General features: G+C 41.7%; 2 protein-coding genes across 7 annotated transcripts in view; one reads left to right on the forward strand and one right to left on the reverse strand.

Annotated features, from left to right (window-relative positions):
* tcf7 (transcription factor 7) overlaps window positions 1–19,109 on the forward strand; it is a 62,134-nt gene extending 43,025 nt beyond the window's left edge. Inside the window, exons 5-12 of one of the 6 annotated variants that reach the window (XM_026328016.2) lie at window positions 2,395–2,482; window positions 6,425–6,514; window positions 8,187–8,306; window positions 9,484–9,646; window positions 10,071–10,178; window positions 10,842–10,889; window positions 12,981–13,029; window positions 16,721–19,109. In XM_026328016.2, coding sequence (XP_026183801.1) covers window positions 2,395–2,482; window positions 6,425–6,514; window positions 8,187–8,306; window positions 9,484–9,646; window positions 10,071–10,178; window positions 10,842–10,889; window positions 12,981–13,029; window positions 16,721–16,734 — 680 coding nt within the window. In that variant the 3' untranslated portion in view covers window positions 16,735–19,109. The remainder of the gene's footprint in view (window positions 1–2,394; window positions 2,483–6,424; window positions 6,515–8,186; window positions 8,307–9,483; window positions 9,647–10,070; window positions 10,179–10,841; window positions 10,890–12,980; window positions 13,030–16,720) is intronic. The other 5 variants (XM_026328013.2, XM_026328017.2, XM_026328018.2 and 2 more) reach the window with 5 other exon arrangements.
* A 99-nt stretch (window positions 19,110–19,208) lies between these two features.
* skp1 (S-phase kinase-associated protein 1) lies at window positions 19,209–24,417 on the reverse strand. The gene is made up of 6 exons (XM_026329241.1): window positions 24,261–24,417; window positions 23,509–23,608; window positions 23,325–23,398; window positions 22,239–22,382; window positions 20,121–20,261; window positions 19,209–19,918 (listed from the first exon to the last, which is right to left on the reverse strand). Exons 2-6 carry the CDS (start codon window positions 23,603–23,605, stop codon window positions 19,883–19,885), a joined length of 492 nt encoding a protein of 163 aa, XP_026185026.1. The 5' UTR covers window positions 23,606–23,608; window positions 24,261–24,417; the 3' UTR covers window positions 19,209–19,882.
* Window positions 24,418–25,012: the final 595 nt, after the last annotated feature.

The following is a 25,012-nucleotide window of genomic DNA, read 5'->3' on the forward strand; positions in this document are numbered from 1 at the left end:
CACTGTAGAAAATTAACTTTTACTATTACTGTGACTTGACGTTTGTTCGTAGCAAAACTTTCTGTAGTTGGGTCAAATTTGCCAGCACTCGTCGGTGCCCTTACTGTAACAAAACACTACAAAGATTCTGCTGGTCTGGCTTCTTTAATGTAGACCACACAGACTGCTGTCAGTTCATTTAAAGGATCAGATGCTGCGACGCTTTCACTCTCAGTGGTTATAACCACCACAGCACATTATCAGTGTAAGAAAACTATTTTCAGCTCCTCAGCTCTCAGTTTACCATGCACACGTCTGATAGCGAGCTCATGCAGGGCCAGTTTGACTCAGATGGTTCCCCTTTGAAGTGTTTCCCGAGATGCTGACATGGAGACCGTGAGATACTTATTAGACTGCCGCTTTAAAAGGGGCATTCCAAAGAAAACTGCCCCATTACTGCTGCTAATTTCCCCACTTCACGTTTCCCAACAACAAACAGAGCTGATAGTGTCAAAGCTGAAGCAAAAACCTGACTCACTTTGTTTCCATCAAACTCACGTGTGAGAGATTAACAGCTAAAATCTAACTAAGTGTTTAGGATTTGTGTTTTGATGTCAGCCATACAGTCATTTCAGGGAACACAGGTGACTTTGAAAAAGATGCAAAGTTTACCGTCTCAATACGTCACGACGCGTACCAGCATTCATTGTTTCTGATAAATGTGACCCGTCAACAGTTAATGCATATTCTGCAGTCAGTTTGGGTGCATCTGATTTATTCATAGACGTTTACCACTTTCTCTATTAGCACTAAACTAACAGACAGAGAGTAGCTAACACAATCTCACAGGTGTGTTGGAGACAAGATGAAGTTCAGTTTGAAGGCAGATCTTTAAGCAGGACTGTACAAGTCGTCAGGGCACAGAGTTCAAAAGTCTTTGTTGATGGACTTGGGGCCAGAACATGACCTCATAGCTCCTGAATTAAATCAAACTGCGATGGATTTTGCTGGTGACAGCGATGCCACTACCAGAGTTTTCCACCAGAATTCACCCTCGGAGTCACAGATGAAACGTCCACCTCAAAGTTTTTACATACAGAGATTTGACAAACTTCTCTAACTCTATAGAAAGATTGCACTCGTTTGGTTTGAAGTGTAAAGTGCCACAATATGGAGGTCTGTGCTGTAAAAAGTCAAGTCCGGATAAAAACTTACTACATGCTCGTGGTGTTTTTGGCTTGGAACAGATTTGAACCTGTGAGTAAATAATAGTAAACAATGCAAGAAGTTCAGGCTTGTGACTAATGACTAACTGACATAAAGGATCTGTTTAAATGTATTTGTCAAACTGCAGCATTTCTAGTGTCAAATGAAATCAGATATACCAAAAGAGAGTACAGAGATGAGAAGAAGCCAGGTGAGGTAGAGGACAGGGTGGGGAAGGAAAGATCTCAGGTCTGTAATGAATGAGGGAAGGGCAGAGGTACAGGGGCAGAGGTGAAAGGTGAGAATGAGGACAAAGACATGGAGTTGGAGAACCTGGATAGGGGAGTGCAGTAAGAAAAGATGGGGAAGGAGAGGAGAAGGGAGGAAGGGTGTGGTGGGACAGACGGAGAGAGGGGAGGAAAGATGGAAACGGAGCAGGTCGACTGACTCAGTCACATTCCAGTCATCATGATTGATGGCAGCTCGGGGTCCTGAAACAGGCCTGGAGCCACAGCCAAATTACAGTCATCTACAACATTCCTGCGCTGCAAACACAGGTTAGCAGTCAGGCTGCGCTAAGTGCTAGGTGCTGCCTGTTGACAAATGACTTCCTTTGAAGGTCACAAAGAAAGAGACAGAAAGAGCCTGGAGAGTCGAGCCGTCTGTGCTTCTTTTGTTGGAAAACATTCCTGCTAAAAGTAGAGATGAAGTCTGTTTGTTTGTTTGTGTGTGTGTGTGTGTGTTTGTGTTTGTTTTGGGGAGCCTACCCATATCTCTCTGTGTGTTTTTAAAATGTGGGGTTTACCACGGCCCCTAACTTGTGTAGAACAAACGAGAGAGAAACCAGATGGCGACAGCAGCGTCCAGTGTGTAGTGTCCCACACACACACACACACACACACACACACACACACACACTGGGACATGATGGGAACAGGAGTGTGTGACCTGTGTATAGGGCATCTTTGAGTTTAATACCAGGTTCCCAGACTGCTAATAGCACTAATCACCCAGTGGAGTCGGGGCCAGGGCCAGTAGACACTAAACCAACCTAATGACTGTGTGTGTGTGTGTGTGTGTTTAGAAGACAAAAAGACATAATGCAGTGTTCATTAACTGTGCCTGTACCTGTGGCATTTCAGCCACAATATGCAGCAGAGAGAGAAAACAGATTACAGTGCTGTTAATATGGGTATGTGTGTCCTCCAGGCGTTCACAGGCACCAGTCCCAGGACCTCTCAGGGTACTACTCCCTCCCTCCAGGCGGCGTCAGCCAGATTAGTCCCTCAATGAGCTGGTGAGTCCCACACTCACACACAGACTCACACACTCTTTTGTGTACTTGTGTTGACCTTGTACTAACTCTGATTCATACCCTAACATTAAACGAACACGCAGAGCCAGTTTGTTCCATGACGACAACTACGGAGCTGAAACTATTAGTGGACAGGGAGAAAATTCATCTCCAGCTACTCACATCATTGACTCGTCATTTTAGATCATTTTTCAAGCAGAAACGCCAAAACAAGAAACACTGGTTTGAAAATCTAAAGGTAGAGATTTTACTGGTGACCTGTCCAGGGTGGACCCCTGCCCTTCACCCAAAGACAGCTGGGATTGGCTCCAGCTGATCCCTGGGGCCCTAATTAGGAATAAGTGGGTATAGACGGATAGATGGATGTAGAGATTTTCCTACTGATGATTGTGAACTGAATGTCTTTGCATTTCAAACTATTTAATACTCATAATAAAAGCACTCACGTTTTATTACTGTAAGGGAAGCAGTTAATAAATTATTGCTAATATATTACAATGGGAGGTTAGAAAACGATCTCGTTCAGGTGCAAATGATTTGTTGAGCGATATAAGATGAACCGGCAAACATGTTTATGGTGGAGAAGGAATATTCATTTTTCAGAAATGACAAAAGTTACAAAAATTCACTTGTTCCAGCCTCTTAGACGTGAATATTTGCTGCTAGTTTTCTAGGACAGTAAACTGTGGGTTTTGGACTGCCAGTCAGCTGACTGATAATTGATCATGAAAATGCAGAATGCACAAATTCAGAAATGAACCTGTGGAGCCTTTAACCCTCAAATATTCACTTTTCAAAAGTGATTAATGAAGTTGTAATTATCCCCCGTAAAAAAACATCCGCCAGTCTTTCCCGACACCCCAACAGTGCAGACTGAGACCTGGGTCAGTGGTGCGTACAGCACTGTCTTACCTGGTGTCAGAGTGGCTATCCCAAGGCCCTGCCATCATGGAAACCACCTCCTTTGATCCTCTCTGTGTAGGACTCCTATTTCAACTCGTGGCCTCTGGTCCTGCAAAATTTGAACGAAACGTAGTTAACAACTCTTATCACAAACTCTGTTAGTGGAGAGTGTTACAGACACCGAAGAGGTCTGTATCTGTCTAGTCACAGGCAAGTCCTCTGAGTGCATGTTTACACTGGCTGTAATCAAATTATCAATAAAGAGTCTTAACGTGGTTTAAAACTGGATGTTGTTGCCAAGTAATCATCTTCTAAAGGGGAAAAGAGAGACAGCTGAGAGAGCAAGTCATGCAATGTTCTGGTCCTGCTTATAGTAATCCCGTCACATCTAAATATACAACTTGCTGTCTTCCTCGAGATGTGGTGGATTCTGGGAAAAGTTGGCACGTCCAGGTAGATTTTTATCCGCTGAGCTGTGTTTTGGTTTACAGTAGGAGAACTCCTCTCAGCCTGTCTTGATTATCACAGTAGTTTCGTATTTGGACAGAACAGCAGCAGCAGAGAAAGCTCGGCAGACTGGGCTGTCGAAAACGGCCACATCTGTTCTGCGTTTGGAGTCGATTGTGAGCTCGCAGTGCCGTGCTGGTTGATTGTGAACTTACAATGTCAGACTTTCATTGATTCATGGATCAACACAAATCCGTGTATTATAGCGTATAGTGTTTGTGCCTGGACAAAATCCCCTGCGGAACAGTAAAAGGCTTACGTCAAATGTCACAAAGAAGTGGAACGGAGGCTTTAAACTCTTTACCAATGTGTTTTCTGTTTCTGTAGGATGAGCTGTCTGTCCCTCGACATTTCTTAAGTGTGTGATTTACAGAGGTTTTATCTTTTTCAGTCAAGAACACTTGACTATGGATTTTCAAAAGTATTAACAGCTAATCTCTTTTAACCCAGATTATCTGCTTGTTTCGGCCCCTTGTTGTGCACGTCTTTGTTGAAGGAGGAGGTGGGACAGCACAAAGACTGAGTGGTGAAATGTCAAAGTGTTGTTTGGAGTTTTAGCCTCCTGCCCCCCCCCCCAAGTCAGCAGCTGGGTCAGTGGTCTCAGACCAGCAGGGTGACAGGAATTAATTGAGCCATGTTTTGTTTCTGGTGGGAGCGTGACTATCACAAACTTCTAGTGAACTAGGCAGAACGTTCAGGTCGAAGGTGGAGTGAAACGGCAGCTGTGGCAGAGAAGAGCCAACGTGGCACAAAAGCACAAAGGATGACATGAAACTTTAGCTCTAGAGAAAGAAGTTTAGAAGTTTAAACCCCTGAGTTTGTGGACAATCACCATGATTAGTGTGAATGTCAGATTACACACATCCCCCAACACCAACCCTCTGTGTTGCAAAGGTGTGTGTGTGTGTGTGTGTGTTTGTAGGGGGGCAGGTCAGATGAAGATATAAAGCATTTTAAATGACACAAACAGTTAAAGCAATTAGGACAGAAACTTCTCATAATAAAAGCTGTAGGAACATTTTCTGCCTTTGTTTCTGAAATGTCTCGTTTGCTTGTATCTCTGTCGTCCATCGCTGAGCAGCTGGAATTGCAAGAATGTGGGAGGCTGATAATTGGCTGTGGCTAAAATGTCATATAACAAGTAGAGTTTGAGTCCAGAAGGTATGAAAAAGGAAGCCAGGGATGATGTTTTATGGTCACTTTTGTGCTGCAGGACAGTAAAACTGTACTTTAAGCTCGTGAAGAGCAGGCCGAGGCCTTTATGAGGCCCTTTCAGGACACGTTACTGTTGGAAACTAAGTGTGAAGCCTGTTCTATTCACTAACGCTGTCAAACCCACCACCTTCAGGCTTAGTTTGCAGGGATGCGATTGCTTTGTTGTCACTTGTGGTCACTTGTGGTCGACGTGTGACAAATGAAATGCGCACGGTGCTGACCAGAACAACACAGCGGGTCACTGAGCTTATCATTCCCAGCATACCTCTGTCCAGCCAGGCCTATCACAGGGGAGGTATTCGCTCATGTCTCTACCCTGGTCATCACATCTCATTGCCTGACGGACTGACTGAGGCATCGCAGACATTTAGCATGAGCTGCCTTTGACTGAACGTTTGTGTTGTGGTGTGACCTCAGTAAAAAACAGGATATAACCAGCCATAACCAGCGGCCTGTGCTGCTGGGCCTTACTGTACAGGCAGCGCTGCCTCCTGCACGTAAAGAATGTTGTTGCTGAGAAGAAGAGGATTAGATGAGCTGTGAAAGTGTGTGTGTGATGGTAAGACTTGAAGGGTTGCATGTGTGTCCATGAGTTGGAACATGAGGATGAATGAGTTGAAGGGGAGATGGTTGCGTTAGCTCTCAGGAGGTAGAAGTGCAGTTTTCTACATATCAAAGGCTCCTGCTTACACCCTCGACCTCCCACCGAGTGAGTGTGTGTGTGTGTGTGTGTGTGTGTGCTTCTGCTCCTGGTGCTCTGAGTATTGACAACAGTGCATCAGAGCATCACAGGAGCTTGTACAACAGCTTCTGTTGCTGTGACGTGAAACCAGGAGATGTCACATGACGGAAGAATTCGCTGATTTACTGTGTATTTTTATTTATTTGTACATGAAGTTGCCACAGTGTAAACGACACACACAGAGCTGGGAAGCTGAAGGTCTGTGTTCGGACCGTTAAACTCAAAATGGCACGAAAGGCAGGTTGTGTTTATTATGAAGATGAATTACAGGACAAAACATTTAAAACAAAAAACGACAGGTATCATCGCAGCTAATTTAGCGATCAGTCAACACCTGCATTTACCAGTGTTTGTTTACGGTGCCTCCAACCGAAAAAGGTGATGACTGCTGGACAGTGTGCAAGTTATCAGCACTCTGAGTCTCAGTTTAGAGTCTGCTGGTTTGACCTAATGTACTGACGTGGACTTAAACAGACCTGAAGGGCCAAGACATTTTACCTGTAAAGCTAAAAGGCACCAACATTTGCCGTCTCTCCCCCTCTGCTGTGCTGTGGCAGGCAGGGCCAGACAGTCTATCCTGCCCTGTCCCCCTGTGGATTCAGGCAGCCCTACTCCTCCAACCTCCCCAGCGCCTCCTCGTACTCCAGGTACCGTAAATCGGCTGCTGGTCGGACCAAGCTGGGCCGAGCCAGGAAAAAAAAAAAAAAAATCAAGCAACACTCTGCAACACCAACTCCTGTTTATAGCACATTTAAAATGCCTGAGCAGGAGTTTTCCATTCAGCATGGCAGACTCACACTCAGCGCCTGTGTCAGTTTTCATTGGGCAGCAGCTGTAAAAGTCCTTCTGGATCCAGTGTGCTGTAAACAGGACCAGGGTTTCGCCAAAACAAGCTGAGTCGAGCCAAACCGAGCCAAGCTAAGCTAATTGCTGCTGCAGAAAACAAAAGGCTGACAGGCGTGCACACACACACACACACACACGCTCAGCACCTTCAGTACTATCAGGGCTTAACTGCTTTTTTCTTGCTATTGCTGCCTTTTATCTTCGGTTTTTTGCTTTTTGTGTATGTTCATGATCCATGATACTCAAAACACTTAAAACTACATTTAAAAAAAAAAAAAACAATATTTGTCAGATGCAACACACACAACACTACAACATTTTGTGGCTCTAATTTGATTCATTTGAACCTGAACTACCAATAAACAGTCTCACACTCTCTCTCTCTCACACACACACACACACACACACACCCACACACACACACACACACACACACACACACACAGGTGCTCTCACCTCTCTCATGCTTTGCCTGAGGTTTCAAACACGAAGCCCCAGTCATGCCGAGTGAACCAACCTTTCATACGGTTTGTCTTGGACCTGCATCGCAGCTGATGATAATCAGATAATCACTCAAAGATAATTGAAATCTCGGCATCACAGAACAACAAAATGAATAACCACAAACTAAAACTCACCATGCATTTAACTTTTGATTGATCTTTATTGATCTTTGATATCACAGCTTTAACCTGAGCTCAGAGGAGAAATGCATCCTCTTCATTTATACACGTTATTAATATAGTGTATTATTACTACTGCAGTAAATCTCATCTACAAGCTGCAGCTTCATGCAGGTTAAAACAAACATTGTGAATATTTTGTAATTATTCTGTGATGCTCATTGCCGCCTCCCTGCTCCCCCTCAGTCTCTCCACACTCTCAATGTGCTGAAACAAACTTTTTAAAACTATTTTTAAACTATACTGTCCTTTTAATGAATTTTAAGCAAGATATGAGGAAACAAAACAGCAAATTGCGTCACTAACACTAAATGAACAGATGTGGATTATAAAGTGGTTTGTAAAATGTTTGAGGAGTTTCCTCATCTTGCTCAGTTAGACTAGGCTGCCCTCTAGTGCTGAGTGTTTATATCTGAATACCATTAAAGACCCACATCACACATTTTAAACTGAGCTGCACAAACACTGGTCTCCAGCCATATAATTCAGAATGTTTTAGCTTTTTAAAGAGCTTTGATTTCAGTCAGTAATCATCTGTTTTCTGACTTTGTGAGATTCATTTTTCTCTGTTTGACAGTAACGAGGCAAAAATCAGAAAACACACACCAGGTTGACACTTTCAGCACGGAGATGATCAACCACAGGGCTTGTGACGCTTTTCGGCTTACCATGCCTCTCCCTCTTGCTTTGACGCTTACTGTCCTGTCTGCACATTTCTCTGAACTGGCTTCACCTGTTTTTCTTTTTTTGCTCTCTCTCTCTTGTCCGTCCGTCTGTCTACCTCCACCAGGTTCCCCCACTCTCTAATGCTGGGCCCATCCAGCATGCACCCTACAGGGATCCCCCACCCAGCCATAGTGCCCCCTACAGGCAAACAGGAGCATGAGCAATATGACAGGGGCATGTATGCGTAAGTATTGTCCACACTTTATGCCATGTTTGCTCTTTTTTTATATACTTTTTCTCACCGTCTCCATCATATCCTCTTCTTTTAATTTGCTGCTTCTAAAAATCTAAGTGTATTTTTTAAACTAAAATTTTGTGCCAGTGTTTAATATATTTAAATATTTGTACATTTAATTTAGTTAAAATTATCTATGACTTAGATGATTAAAAAAAAACTATGTGCTTTTTAACTGGTGAATACTTTAAATAAGAGATTAATTCTGGACAAAGAGAAATAATGAACCAAATATTAGATTTTAAATAGAAATTAATTTACAGGAAAATGAAATGAATATAAAAGCACCTATATTTTAATGAACCTTTCATTTTATTGTTAGGAAAGAAAAATATTGAAATTTTGAGAATAAATTTCTACAATTTAAATAAAAAAACAATATTTAGAGAATAAAGTTGAAATATTTAAAAACTAAATTGGTAAAGGTGAATTCAAGATTTTAATTTTCTGTTGTACTAAATGTCAAATGAGGGATGTGGATTATCTGAACTTTGAGCATTAAATACTTTATCATCACAGATTTTATGGTAATGAAAGGAAACGCACACGTTTTGAAGCAGCAACTCAAGCACAGGGGGGACTCGGTTTCCTCCAGAGATCAAAACAAGTCGACTAAATCATTAAAGTACAGCACTGAAACTGTTGTAGTAGTTTACCCTGAATTCAATGCTCACATCTTACTAATACTCTCGAGCAGGCCGACGCAGTTACAAAAAAAACTGCACAGTAATACAGAGTCTGTTATGTAATCCACCAGCCGTATGATCTGCCTCATTCCAGGCTATAGTTGATTCTTAAAGCAACAATTTTGTCTTGAATTATTACAAATCTTCCTAATATGCAGCTGCATGTTCCAAGATATTCAGTATATGATGTTTACGAACGGGAAAATATTCAAATCAAACACTCAGCACTTTCTATAGAGGGATGGAAATATTCCAAACATCTTCTCCCTTATTTTATGCACATTTCCCCAGAAATCAGCCTCATATTTGGAGCGTTTACTAAAAATTTGAACAGCTGCACAGCCTTTTCTTTTCTTGTGACACATCAAAATAGAAAAACAGCTGATCCCGGCTCCCCATTCTTACCCCTTCCTCCCCCCTGCTTTTCTCTCCGCCCGCAGGAAGCCGCAGGTGGAGGCCAAGCGGGAGAAGGAGCCCAAGAAGCCGGTCATCAAGAAACCCCTGAACGCCTTCATGCTCTACATGAAGGAGATGAGGGCAAAGGTCATCGCTGAGTGCACGTTAAAGGAGAGCGCTGCCATCAACCAGATTCTGGGACGGAGGGTGAGTGATGCACACGCACGCACACACTCACACGCACACACACACACACACACACACACACTCACACACAACTAAACAGACTAATCCTGTTTCCAGGTCAGTCTGTGATTTCATGCATGAGGAACATGAGAGGACTGTGGTAATGTGAACTCAGTTCCCTTCACCTCTTAGTGCTACTGAGATTATATAACTCATACTGGTAGTACTGGGATCATGAAGAATAGTTGGATCATACTGGACCACAGATATGAATGAATTACTGCTAATCACAGTCACTACTTCTGTATTTTCTTTTAAACATGAGTTCTCTAATAGTTTGCTGGTTTTATATGTCCTGATCAATATTAAATCATTATTTGTGTGTGTGTGTGTGTGTGTGTGTGTGTGTGTGTGTGTGTGTGTGTGTGTGTGTGTGTGCGTGTAGTGGCATGCACTGACCCGGGAGGAACAGGCCAAGTACTACGAGTTGGCCAGGAAGGAGAGACAACTCCACATGCAGCTTTACCCGACCTGGTCTGCCAGGGACAACTACGTAAGGATTCTCTCTTCTTTTTCTCCTCTGTCTCCACACTGACTGTTCCCGTTTGTCATTAAGACTCCTGGACATCAGTGCAATCCATGTGAATTATAAAAACAAAAACAAACAAACAAACAAACAAAAAAAAACTGCTAAACTGATGAAAAAATAAAAGCAGGAAGATGTAAAAGTTTTACACTGAGGAGACACTGTCTTTATTATGCAAAAGTGTTGATGTAAAGATAATCAGATAAACCTATAGTTTAAATACAATTGTTTGCCTTCACCACAGTTTTAAAGTAATCAAGGTTTTATTAAGGTGAGCACAGCCACAAAAATCTCCCAGTAATAGTAAGCAAAGAAGAAAATGTCCGTCAAACACTTGACGACACCTACACCAGGAACTGGTCCAGCCACTCTCTGGTTTGACACTTCAGACCTGGGTTTGATAATTTTTGTTCTCACCTCAGAGCTTCACCTACTGACTAATGCCTCAACCACCTGCATGATTATTGGCTCCTAGACCTGTCAGTCAAAAGTCAAACCCTGTCGACAGGGTTAGCGTAGGATTAATCAAACCTGTGTGGTGCATGCGTTTTAGTCCCTTGTTTTGGGGATGTGCTGTGTCTGGCCTGCTTTGTGCCTCTCACATGTCAGTTTGCTGTTGAACTCTTACAGGAGGCGGGCCTTAGCGGGGTCGCAGGGGAAAAGAGTAAAGCTGATTGGGTAGGGACACGTCTTATGGTCGATTTATGCCTCTGTGGTGGAAAAACTGAGTATGAGAAGAGCTGCATGAAAGGGGTTGTGGGTATTCTTGTGCAAAGTTTGCATGCACCTTCCAAAAATCTTAATGACTCACACACGAGCCTCAGAAACGACACATACGACACATACACACAACAGTTGCTGCAAAAACAAAGTCTGATTGGTCAGAGACGGATGCTCTCACGAGGTTGCACATTGCCATGGTTATGACTGCTAACTAGACACAACACTGAAACACACAGAGGCATAAATCAACCCGTTTTGCTAAACTAACAGAGCAGGGCCGCATGGCTGGCCTCACTGCCTCAGTTTTTTTTTTTTTTTTTGTTACTTATTTTTGCAGGCATCCCTTTAAAATACAGGACCCTGATTCTAATAAGTTTAGCTCGACTGCAATGACACACGGTGTGATTATAGATTATAGATCAGAATGACTGTTTCATATCACACATATAGTCACTGATTCAGAAAAATAAAATAAGCCTTAACACTACCCACGGAGTGTTATCGCTGTTCTACTCCGACTATGTTATGAACCTGAGCTCCAGTAAACTGTGATCACAGGTGTAGGAGCTGCTGCCGTCTGCATGGAGCTTTGATTGAGGCTTTGGATTCTAATTCATTACGTCTCACAGACAAATACCTTCACATTAAATCCGAACACCATGCTCACTTGATGGCTTCTGGATAGATACAGGATTTGTTTCTACAGTTTGCTTCAGCTTTATATGATTAAAATAACAGGGAGGCATCGATTTTCTAACACTGAAACGATCCTTCTGCAGCAGTTCAGAAGCAGCCAAAGTAAACTTATCGTCACATCATTCTTCATGAGTGTAAAAGGAGCAAAAACATGAATGCGATCCTTCAGGTCCCCCTAGTTTGTGCTCAAACTATTGTCTTGCATGTCGTGAAAACCCGTCACTCTGCTTCACCCTCGACACTTTGCTCCCCTCCTGAGGTTACAAAAAAAAAAAAGAAACAAAGTCGGTGGAGCTACAAGCTAGACATGAAGTGAAGTTCCACATATCGCCCCCGCAGCTGTGAAGGGTCTCTCCTCCAAGTCACACACAAAAAACAGATATAGCATACGCACACGGACACACACTTACACCCACAGACACTGAGCTTCAGAGAGGTGCAGTTGCAAAAGAAGTTGTTGTTGTAACCACATAGACACAATGCTGACAGCAAGCTGAGGAGGGCAGACATTGAAGCGTAGGTGAATTTCTCTACCCACATCCTTCATCTCACCCAAATGTGAGGCCTCACTTCACCATCACCGGATCTATGTGAACAATTCTGATGTTTACCTCAACAGTCGCACAGTACAGTCAGACTGGAGATGATCGAATATGAATGCAAATATCAAGATTTTTGGATGGGAGGTGATCCAGAACTGCTTTTTTAAACTGGTTTTTGAAGTGTCTCATTTCTGCTTTTCAGCAATTACTTCTGGCCACAATGCACCAGTTTTGCATGAAGTGTGTTTACAAATGCCATAGTACTGCAAATGCTTGGTTTTTCCTTTATCTTTCTAGCTTTCTCTTGCTTTTGTAAAGATGGTTGCCTGTTTTCTGCTGTTTGCACTTTTGTACTTTAAACAGATTTTTTTTTTTTTTTTACAGATTTTTTTTTTTTTTTTTATTACAGTGAATATTTCTGTTGAAAACTAAAAAAAGGTCTCATCCTGACCGGCCATTTTTCACATGAGGATAGTCAAATAAAATCACATGAACTGGGATTGTAAAGACACATCCAGAATTTTTTTTTTTTTTTTTTTATTATGGCAACCAAACCAGACAAAGCAATTCATAAAGAAAAGCGAGAACAGCTGCACACCAGCACAATCCCATCATCTTTACAAACGATGCCTGATAACTAATCTAAGCATGTTATCCTTCTTGAGACAAACCAAAGGAGCTACAGTAGATATATCAGCAACGGTCAAAAAATCTGCTCATTATTTCCAGCCCTGATGGTGAATTTATAGCAGCCTGTCATTTCAGCAGACTTATGTCTTTGTGGGATTCTGTTTTTTCTTCTCAACAGGGCAAGAAGAAGAGGAGAAAAAGGGAGAAGCAACAAGACCCCAACACAGGTAAACGCCCACTGCCAAAATGTTTCATCTTTGTCAGTCTGAGAAAATAAATAGCCACTGTGTCGACTCTCCAGTATCTGAGTTTGAACTTGCGTTGGCGCTCTGTAGCACAACATCCTCAGTGTCTTTGAGGCAGGATGTTTCTCTAACGTCAAACCACCCACCCACTCTGTTTTCCACATAACCTGATTTTAATCCCCGCCATACAAAACGTTGTGTCTTTATCTTCAGGTTTCGAATCTTAACGGACATCAGGGAAGTTTTAAATTTTCCTTCCACACGTTAAGGCTATCGAGAATATTTTCCCATCTCTGGTCTTTAATCAATACAGTGATGAAAACACATGTAGTGAAGTTTTCACATGTCCTAGTTTATCCCACACAGTTTGTGGAGGCTCATGCTAAACTAGCATTAGCATGTAGCATCAAAAATAAAAACTTGCAGTAGTGTTACTGATCTCAACTGGCATCCGTGAGTTTCAAGAGAGGGTGGCAGAATTGTGAAGAGGTTCTGCGGCTGTTCACAGTCGCAGTTTGCTGAGCAGCTGATGAAAGAGCCACTGATAAACAGGCACGAAGCAGCTGATCGCAGTCAGCTAATGCAACTCGAAATTATTATGTGCAGCCAATTCGAAAAACCTGGACATCAAATGTGGAAGTTGCAAGATTTTCAACTAGAAGTCTAATGTTTATCTTAAGCAACAAACAGAGATGATGGACATGATGTACCTCTGGATTTAAGGAGAGGTGCCCTCTTAACAAAGAACCTTAATAAAATCCCATACTAACAGTGCAGCCGCCTCTGATCTGTTTTACTTTCTCTGTTTTAACAGCCTGTTCCAGAATAACTGATGCATTTCACTAAATTGTGTCTGTGTTGGGTGGTTTTGTTGGTGCTTGTTGTTTTGCTCTGCTGTAACCAGCTACTAACAGTTTGACCTGCTGTGAAGGAACAGCCGTCTTGGCGATTTTCCCTTCCCTGACAGTCTCTTATGTCTTTCTTCTGTTCTCTTCTTCCTCTGTCTTCTTCTCTCCTTGCCTTCTAACCTTTTTCCTCTTCTTCTACACCTCTATTTTTTGCCTTTCCTCCTGTTTTTGTGCATGCTCTGTATTGTGCTTAGACCCGGGCTCTCCTAAGAAATGCCGGGCTCGCTTCGGCCTCAACCAACAAACCGACTGGTGCGGTCCTTGCAGGTGTGTACCAAACATCCACCTCCACCCACTCCATAGCATCGCACTGCTGCTGTCCAGCAAACTCATCTCTGCTTCCATCTAACCGGCTGTTCATCAGTCCCTCACTTCTGTCTAATCACTCGGCCAGTTCTTAGAGGTGGAGCTGACCTGGAAGTAGAAATACTCTCCTTAATTTGATGAAGTTCTCAAGCTGTTGTAATTTTATTGTCCACATATGACCACCCAGATGTTTCAGGTCTTACGTCAACAAACATCACCTCTGCATGAATAAATCAGACCGTGAGAGCTTCACCTCCAAGAACATTTGAAAAGCCAGCCTGAGCTCTACATGCTGTCTGTCACTAACTTGCTGCTGCAAAAATAAAAGTTTTAACTGTAAATACAGGTGAAAAACAGCCATCCACAAATAACCTGTCCCTGCAGCATAATCTACTTCCTGTCAGGGTTACTGCTCCAGGATCAGTAAAATCAGATTCAAATAATCTTATCTTGAGGCAAAGAATTTAAGAAAAAACATTTGATCCAGATTTATTTTATTACCAAAAACTTGTTTTCTCATGTTTCATTGTCTTTGTCTCAGAGGCCAAAGGTGGTTGAGTTTCTGCTGTTAGAGTAGATAAAGGGGAATAACAATAAAAACGCTGTGTCTGCAGAACATATAGCTACTATATATACATGTCAGAGACGTGATATCACAAAGAAACATCCAGATATATTAGGAAATATATATTCCTTTAAATCAATAATACACAGAAAAGCAGCCGTTTATTTTGTTCGTGTGTTTGTGTCATAAAATGCCAAGAAACGTAAAACTGTTAAATTGAGGCCAAGGTTAGAGTTCTGCTAAAGCTGAAAAGACCTGCTAAGTAACACAATCAAGGTCAAACATGTAATAAAAAATTTCACCCTTAGTAGTGAAAATAGCAAAAGGTCCAATTCAGCAGCAAATGTTGCTAAATTGATAAAATGAGTGATAGCAGCCATGTAAGTGTGAACTAAAGCTGGGGATATCCCAGTGAACACAGGGTTAGTCTGGGATAGCTGGGAGAATATTGTTGAATAATCACAATTATAAAGCAGGAACTTTGGTTTTTACAGTTTAGTATTAATTTAGTGATCATGTTACGGGGCCATGAATCCAAATTTACATCTGGACTTGTTCACTACAGCAGCTACAACCCTGATCCAAGAGTCTTTTCTCAGTACAGCCACTTCTCTGTAATGCAGCAGAAAACGGTAACAGTGCAATATAAGTCATCAGTGGGCCTGTCACCACCTCACACTGTGTTTTAGTCGCAGCAGGAATTATAACAGACGAGAGTCGAGAGCTTCGCTGCAGGAGTCAGGAATCTGTGGTTCTACAAAAAGAAGCTTCAGCCACCACAGAACTGTAGCGACTCGTCTTCCCCACCATCACGTCATGGAAATCTGTGCGCGCATGTGCGTGTGTGTGTTTCGGTTTGAGAGAACAAAGGGGGATGAATGTGGTTAGAGCGAATCCTTATCACCACAGCTCAACACACACACACACACACACACACACACACGCACACGCACACACTCCCTGCAGCTTTGCATTTTGATGGCGTTCTCATGCCCATCTGCTTTCAACTTTCTCCATTCATGCAATGTGGTAACTCGCGCCTTTTGATGGTGAACTCTGACATTTAGAAATCACTTTCTATTTCACTCTCCCTCCTTCTCTCTCTCCCTCTCTCTAAATATGGCCTAGCACCTTTCCTTGTGGTTAAACCTGGTGACTCATATCATATTCTGGTAATGATCATGGGATCCTGTTAACTGCTTTGATGCTGTGCTCGGCGGTACACAAGTCTGCTTTTAAGTATGACACCTTACAAAGCACAGCACACCACTGCAGTTGGTCTACTGGTGCACTTGGCACAGACCAGTAGAATAGTGGTGTGGACCAAAAAAAAAAAAAAGGAAAGGAAACGCCATGTAATTTCTGAAGTTTTAGTTTGGTATGCATGCAACGACTCCGTCAACTCCCTGACGCCGCTCGGACTGAATCTGAATTCTCTTACTTTAAGGAGTTAATTATTTTATATTAACGGTGCTAAATATCTCACACAGAATATTAATTAGAAATATTAGCCTGGAGTTCCCTAGTCTCAAATAATAAGTCAATCTGCAGTGATATTTACATTAACCCACAGAAACATACATTTCACTCCTGGAGTCTGTGTAAAACATGAGAGAAAGAAATGAACCTCAGCAGCAGTTCAGTTCTGTGTGGACTGCAGACTAATTCCCTGGACTTTAGTTCAGCACAAAAACTAGCCAGAATTTCCTAAACCCGGATTTGTAGTGGTCTGGAAACTCTCACTCAGATACAGATGGATGCATACAGGCTGGCACTGCTGGTTTACTGTTTGTTTGCTGATCATGCAGTTTGTCTCGCTCTTCATTGACCTCAGTGTGAACGATTCATCTTCATTGAAGCCTGCTGATGTTTACCATCTACACTCTATTCACAGATAACTCTCTCTGACTGTTCCTAGGAGGAAAAAGAAGTGCATTCGCTACCTTCAAGGAGGAGGCTGCCCCAGCCCAACTTCTTCAGATATAAGTGCTATAGACTCGCCCCCCTCCCCTTCCCCTGCCCGCCACCGCCTGTACCAGCACCAGCGCGCCCCCTCCCCCGGCTGCTCCCCGCCTCCCACCTCACCATCAACACACCTCCCCTTGTCTTTGCCAACACACACACACACACACACACGCTTACCCCTGGAGCAGTCTGACAGCAAGCACAGCCGCCTCCACCAGCCAACGGCCAAACACGCCCACACATACCTGGAACAGTCCGGCAAGCAGACGCAAAGCTTAACAACAGCGCTGTCGGCCGCCAAGGCCGCAGGACTTTCTCTAAAAGTGCTAACAGAGACTCAGTGATCACTCTAGCCCACCCACATGCTCGACCCTGTGCACCTCAGCTTCCTCCAGAGCCATGAAGATCACCTTCTTCACATTTATCTGTCTGTGGTCCTTCTGCCACATCCAAAACCAGTGACCGAGGTCGTCAGGATGGTGGAGGGACCCTTCAGTCCTGGTGACCGCCAGAATCTGCCCTGTAGGATTTTAGCTGTCTCTCACTTCAGAGGCTGGTTTCTCTAAAGACAAAATACGTCAGCCAGGCTTCTCAAAGCCTCCTTCAAATGGTCACTTCTTTAAATAAAGCATTCAGGCAATTGTGGTAAACCTGAGAGGAAATACCACATCACACAACCAACATGAGCTAAAAAGATGAAAAATCACTGCAGGTGGTGAATTGCTACCAGCCTGGACATGCTGTTGTTCAGACGGCTGTACCAGGTGAGAACAGACAGAATAAATCCCCTTAATATGTGTAAAAGTTAAGACATAGACGCAACTGTTCATTCCAGCTCATACTGCAAATGCAAATTTAGCAATTATTGATTTGGAAGTTGACCAAGAGCACCTGAATGCACCAGAGTATTATTTGTCTGTGAAAAGAGAAGGCAAAGATTTAGTGTAGAGGGTCCAGCCCCTGAAATGACCCACCAGCTCCAGTTGAACGGATGCTGACCTGTGCTGAAGGCAGCTTTCACCTGGAGCCGAAACAAAACCGATGATTTTTTTTCTTCCTTTCGTTCCATCTGCTGCAGTTAAACTCAACTAAACTACTATTAGTTTTGCCTTGAGGACGGTTCAAAACTCATCACCCTATTCCTCTGCTTTGACCTCCATGACTATATCAGAAACTGTTGTGCAAACAAGCTGTTAACTAAACGAACCACATCGATGGGCCTAAAAATTTATCATGCAGAGAGAAGTCGCACAGCAGGAGCTAATCTGACTTACACACTTTCCACATTACCCATCATCCATCAGTCACTGAGACCAGACCATTAAACCGTGAGAGGGGAGCAGGGACCAACCACCAGCCAGCCTGACCAGCAGAACCTCAGCTTGGAAGAGGGACAGACTCACTTTTATAGCTGCCATTTTGTTAACAGTACACTTTCCTTCCGTTTCCAAATATTTTCTAAATACTAGCGCAGCTCCTTTGACAAAGGAATAAGATTTACAGCAGGTAAAAAAACACAAGAGTTCACCCTCAGTCACGCCAACATTTCGTTTAGGCACTTTCAGGCTGCCAGTCTCTTGCTTTGTCAGTTGTTACATTTTTGTTCTGTTATCCCCTAATTTTTGGTATTTTTGTATAAAGTTTGAGTGATTTTATAAAGGTCAGATGTTTTTGTTGGAGAAAGCAGAAAGGCAAAAAGATTTTTTTTTTTTTTTTTTTAAATTAAGTCTCTTGGCTATTTTCCTTTAAAAATTTTGCAGCTCCATAAACTTATCTGAGACCAAATGGGTACTATTATATTGCATTGTGTTGTAAAGTTTTTATAAATGTTGGAATTCGCTATTATAATTAAACTTTTATATGTTTTTATGTAAAAAAAAAAAAAAAAGAAATAACTAAAAAAAAAATTTTTTTGTTTCTTCCATTTTTACAGCGATACCTTTTGTGGTTGATATCTTGTGCAGAATTTTACTTCTCTTTGGTCAAGTGTTACTGCAGCAGCGTTCATATACGTTCTCGATCTGTGCATGTTCCAACTTTAATGTAATGTTAGACATTTTGATTAAAACTGCTTCTACTGTTCTGTTTGCAGCTTTGGACTCAGCCTATAACGCTGTGGACAGGCTATAGGCTGAGCTTTTGTACAGCAAAACTGTTGTTCTCCAGCAGAGTGCGCTCTTGTGCTAGAAATGGCTTCTTTTAATTTGAGGATGTTCACATCAGCAGTGGGAACCCGCAGACATTTGTTTTTTTTTGCCATGAACGCCTCTGATGTATTACCTGTTTTTTTTGTTTGATGTATTAAAAGGTTTTGAATATCTTGTCCAAGTTTACTGACTGATTACAGTGAGACGTTGCTTTTAAAAAGGTCATGCTACTCAGCGCCTAGTTTCTCCAAAACAAAAATGACAGACAAGCACCTTTATTTGTGTTTTATTTACTCCTTCAATATGTTCAATCATGCCGAAAGCCAGAGCTCTGAAACATTTCCAATTCAATACAACATGAATTAGAAATGAGTTACTCGACGCTGTGTAACAAGTACTTCGAGTCCAAAGGGACATTATGCAGAAAAATATCTTCAACCTGAAACGTCACGTTTCCTGTCTAACAGCAAACCCTTAACATGGTTTCACAGAACAGATGAATTTACAGAGCGAAAACACGATTCACCCTTTCATTTCATTTTCAAAAAAAAAAACATTTTATTTAATCAATGAGCCTAAAGGAAAACAAACACATCCAGTAAAAAAAAAAAAGAAAAAAAAAAACATACCATAGCAATTAATAGTATAGAATATGAAAGGGTTGTAATGTTTTAGGGGTGAAGCCATGAAACCAAAACTATTCATCTCCTGTGAATACACAACAGCATGTGGAAACAAAAGAGAGCTTCATTTAAATTATGAACTCCACACAGGCAAGTTAAGATGGTCATGCTACTGGTATAGAGAAACTGAGGGAAGATGATGGGGATTGTGGGACTCTGAATATACTAAATGTAAATATTAACAAGTATGAACAACGCCAGTGCAACCGGTAGGCAGGGACAATCCTATTCAGTGTGGTAGTGTTGGCAGGAGTGTCCCCTTTACTTCTCTTCACACCATTGGTTCTCTTTGCGTACCTGTGGAAGAGGGGAGAGACAAAAACTGAGTTTCTAAGTGTGTGTAAGGCAGGTCAACTATCAAATCTCTGATCTCATATATAAGATTTAAAAAATAAAAAATCTTATTTTTTATTTTCTTGAGGACCATTTCAGAGAAAATTTCTCCTAACTTGCACAAGAGCTTGTTATCTGACAGACAGATGACGGATGGAATAAGTACCTGGGCTTCCTCCTCCTCTGTGAAATCATTTTTGATGTTGAAAGTCTTCCTGATCTCCTCTGGGGTTTTGCCTTTGATCATGTTGGCCACCGTCTTGCACGTGACGTCTAACAGGCCTTTGATGTCCAAATAGTTGGCAGCCTGAACAGAAGAGACAACAGTGAAACGAAGAGGAGCAGGGCAAGGCTGTCAGGACCGACCGACAGGTATATCAAGAACCTGCCACAGGGACTGTTAATGGACTCATTTCAGGGACTACAGGGCATGAAGCTACTTGTGATTTTGATGAGACCATATCTGGAGATTGTGAGGATCTCAGGTGGAAAATCATGCAGGTAAAATACTCTCAGAAAGTTGAAAGGTCACTTGGCATTTTGAGCAAGTCCAGCAAAAGTGGGAGCCGTAGATAGAAAGTTCTCCTTTGCAAAACTGTGACGCGTCTATCGCTTCTCTTAACCTGAGAGGTGTCATGTTTGTCCACGAGTCTGCAACCCCTGCCAAATAACTACATATGGAGATTTGACAAGGCAGCAGAACAGAAAGATAAAGTTTAATGGCAGTGGAAAATGCTCCCGCCTGTAGATTAGAGGTCATGATCCAGATAACCAAAACACAGCAGAGCACTTTACAACACCATGAGTTAGGATTTTATACCTCTGCAGTCATGATAATCATGTGGTAAGCGGTGGAAACGTTCATGTTAGTGTCATCTATCAAAAAGATGCATCTGCATGTTTCTGAAAATTAAGCCTCTTTTTGGCAGACATTTTAAAAACATTTGAAATCCTACAGATCTGAGACACAAACCAAGAGAAATATTTTGAGTTTTTGGATATGCTGAGAACATTATATTTTCCTTTGTCCACTGTGTGGTACTATGGTGATTTCATCATATTGTGTTATTGTTTTTGAAAACATTATTACGCAAACTGCAAAAAAAGTTTATGAAAGTAGAGGGACCGTTGGCTGATGTAACTCAGTGGAACCCAGTTATTTTATAATTAATTAAAAAATAAACACTTTTATTAAAATTACAATATTTATTTCACTCGTATGCCCCAGCTGCATTCACTAAAGTCTCATTCAGCAATATCTCATGAACTTTGCAAACACCATTTGGTTATTTTCATATGCAAGGGAGCACACAGTGAGCTACTTCAACACCCCTGCCACTTCAGCATCCACCTGCTTTGTGTATGTAAATACACTGTTGAGCCAGAGGGGGAGCTAATCAACACGCGTAATGGTGACTGCAACCTGTCTTTCACTTCCTGGAAGCCCAGAGTTGAACCAATACCTATTACCCAACCTGTCCCAGGAACTGCTTAGGTTACCTTTCACAGGCTGTGACTGGTTTACCTTTGCATGCTGCAGAAAATCCATTGATTACTTTCTGTTGTTTTTTACTTTTAAACAGTCTTCAAATACCTGCTCTTCCCCTGCTGGAAAGACGTGCGGTTAAACTGGATGATAGCTAAGCACTGTTTACCTATCTGATAAGATGTGAATGTCCAGTACTCTGCCACAGCAGTGAAGGACAGAAAAACATATCCACTAGAAACATGGTCACAAAAGAAACACACATTCAGCTTTACAAGTCCATTTAAAAAAAAAAAAAAAAGAAGAAGCACTGAATCCAAAAAGATTATCTGCAGCGACATCACAAAAATGTACTAAGAACAGCAGATGAATTTCAGTCATGTTTCATGAGTTACTGGCCCTTGATGCTTCGTTACACAGCAATGACTTGACTAACTTAAGCGCTGCGAAAAAGCAAGACCAAGTATGTGAGGGGATTTTGTTTGGTGTGTCAAACAAAAGCCAGTTAGATGACAGAACTGTGAACATACTGTTTTTAAATACCTTGAAATGGTTAGGAACTGGTTAGGAAGCACTGTTCAAGTGAAAGTCTGTTAGTTAAAGATAAATCTGATAAAACTAACACGGTGGGGACTTACCTTCATGTTAGGGGAAAAAATAATGTACAAATGTTAACTTCTACATTATACAGTTTGGTTTTTGGTTCAGCTGAAGTGGGATCTGGCATATATTGCTTGCAGTGAAGCTTAAAGTCAACCTATAACAGACTTAAGGTAGGCTAATATAAAGTGTATTTACCAGAATGAGTTCGAACAGAGTGCCCTGGTCCACCTTGAGAAACTCCTGGTCCCATACAGGAATGTCATCTGTCCTCTTCTCCTTGTTCTCATCGTCCTCGGGAGGAGGAGGATCATCTTTGTGATGAGTGCACCACTGAATTACCTGAGGAAAACACACAAAACTTCAACCAGGGAAACATTTGTGGCATCATGAGATCTGACTTTAAAACTGCACAGTCTTTAGACTGCACTATAACTGCTAGCACGGCCAACCAGACTAGCTCTTTTCTATTCTATACAAAGAATCAGTGTGGAATCTCTTCGGTTGAGATCAATTTCCAGGGGGCAGAGCAATCAGAGAAACAAAGGATACAACGCATGCAGTAGAGACGCTAATGAATGACTTGTGATTTCGTTGTATAAAAAAAAAACTAAACAAAGCATGGGAATATGTTGTGTTATCGCCCGTTCTGTGCATATTTTTGAACGGAGTAAACAGCAAAAGCCAAAACTGGGTTGGACAACTAGAACGTAAAGCCCAGCCAGGCTGGAGGACAACGCTCCATGGTAGGGGCTCTTGTTTTTATTACTACAAACAAAATGTAGAGTCTTGTTTAGCAATCACAGCAAACTACTTTAAAAAAGGGATAATTTTCCATTTCTGCAATAACCAAAATGTGTTTTTGATATTGTGATGTCCAACCTCATATTATTGAGTGTAGACTGTTAGAAATATTAGAAAGTCACTTTAAAATAATACAACAATATTCATCTCCACAAACTATATAAGTTTTTTGAGATACTGTAAACAACCAACAGAACTTAAAAAAAACATATGTATACAAATTTCCGTGTTTTGACAAAGCATTTACTGAAAACTCTCAAGACAATCACTAACTCAATTATTTGCTGATTCTGTAGACAAAAAAAAAAAAAAAAAAAAAAAATCTGCTACGGTGACACAATTACCATTTATTAAACCATTCAATTTGAAGAAATCCTGGCTATATCAAAACAAAAGTTCAACTGTCAAACACCAAACAAATTCTTATCACAAAGTTGATCACAAGTAATCACAGGTGATCAATGTGTGTGTTTTTTGTACCTTCTTGAGAATGGCAGCATTCACGTTAGGGAGGGGAACTGGGTCATCATCTCCTTCATCATCCATTCCCAAATCTGCCAAACAATAAATAAACATGTGTATCTCCCAAAACGTGCATTAAAATAGACTTCTAAACAGTTGCAGCAGAAAATAAACAGGTATCATATGAGAGGGATAACGTTACCTTCTAACATGGTCTTGATGGTGACAGACTGTTTGGCTATCTCCACGTCCACCTCAAAGATTTCCCCATCAGAGCTCTGTAGTTTTATTGTGGGCATTATCTGTGAAACAGAACAATTAGGACATGTTAGATGTTCGTTAACACAAACACACTGCATTTAGCCCAACAAGCTAACTCGCATTGACAACCGCTTAACGCTAAGGCTAACATTACCCTAGCTAGCTAGCTAATACTAATATCACGGCTAGTTGACAACATGTGTGTTATTCAGTTCACATCATTAGCTTAGTTATTAATTTAGTTAGTTACTAACCCCGGAACAAATAAGCAGCTCGTTAGCGTAGCAGTGCTAACCTCGAAGCTAACTAACGATCTTTCGAGATAAGCTAATCGACGGTAATGCTAACTAAGTGGCTAGCTTGCTAACGGCAAGTTACCGGACACTTTTTATTTTTAAATAACCGACTAAAAAGCTTCACCGTTACTGCAGGAAACACCGCGTCTGTGTGCTAAACGCCAGCTAAAATCCCAGCCTTGTTTGTTTTTACAAACAAAAGCAACAATCTAATTAGCATTAAAGCTAGCATTACCACGCACAACGCTAGCATTTAGCTTAGCGCCGGGCTAACGCTCGGCGACGTCAGCGCGGCCTCTTAGCCACTCGTTCAAATAAAGACGCAAACAAATCAGTCTGAGCGCCATCTCCGCGGATAAATAACGCCTAAACGAAAAAAAAACATACACACACACACCGTAAATGTTTAGGCTTAAATCCAGAGGTGAATTTCCTCTGTAGTCAGCAGCAGCACGGCCTGACAGACGCGGAGCCACCGAACAAGGGCTGGAAGTCTCTGACTGAACCCGGTGCGCCTGCCGCCCCCAAGCTGCAGACAGAGAAGGAGGCTGACCGCATGGAGGCTCCTTTTCCTGTTTATCAAACCTCCTTTATTCATTTTTTATTTTTTAACCTCGACATTTGACGCATAAATCCATACCAAGGGTTTAAATTTTCTGTAGACACCATCTTTCTGTATTTATGCTTTTTGGATGACTCAATTTCCATAAACAAAAAATAAAAATAAAATGTGAAAATTTGTACGGGAGGCCACTTATCACTAACTAAACTAGTATATGTATATATTACTGGGAATTTATTATTTTTATTTTACCATATTCAGCCACATGTAATGCAGTTATGTAAAATACTCTATTCACACGTTTATTTAAGTGAAAGTAGGAAACGTATCACTGGAGACGTAGCTCTGAAGGTATTTTGTTGAAAACTGCAGGAAAATGTCATTTCCCTTTGGAAAGACCTCCTGCCACAAGGTAGGATAAAAAAAAATACAGGTTTATCCACATTTTGTTATTGACGTGCAGTTCATGTATTATGTAATGGTATAAGCTTCCACAGAGTGGCGCAGTGCAAAAACAAATGCACATTAGAGAACATTTACATGTTTTAAATGTGTGTGCTTGACAACAGCCTATACACCCAGGGCCT

This window comes from Mastacembelus armatus, chromosome 14 (genome assembly GCF_900324485.2).
Source record: "Mastacembelus armatus chromosome 14, fMasArm1.2, whole genome shotgun sequence".
NCBI lineage: Eukaryota > Metazoa > Chordata > Actinopteri > Synbranchiformes > Mastacembelidae > Mastacembelus > Mastacembelus armatus.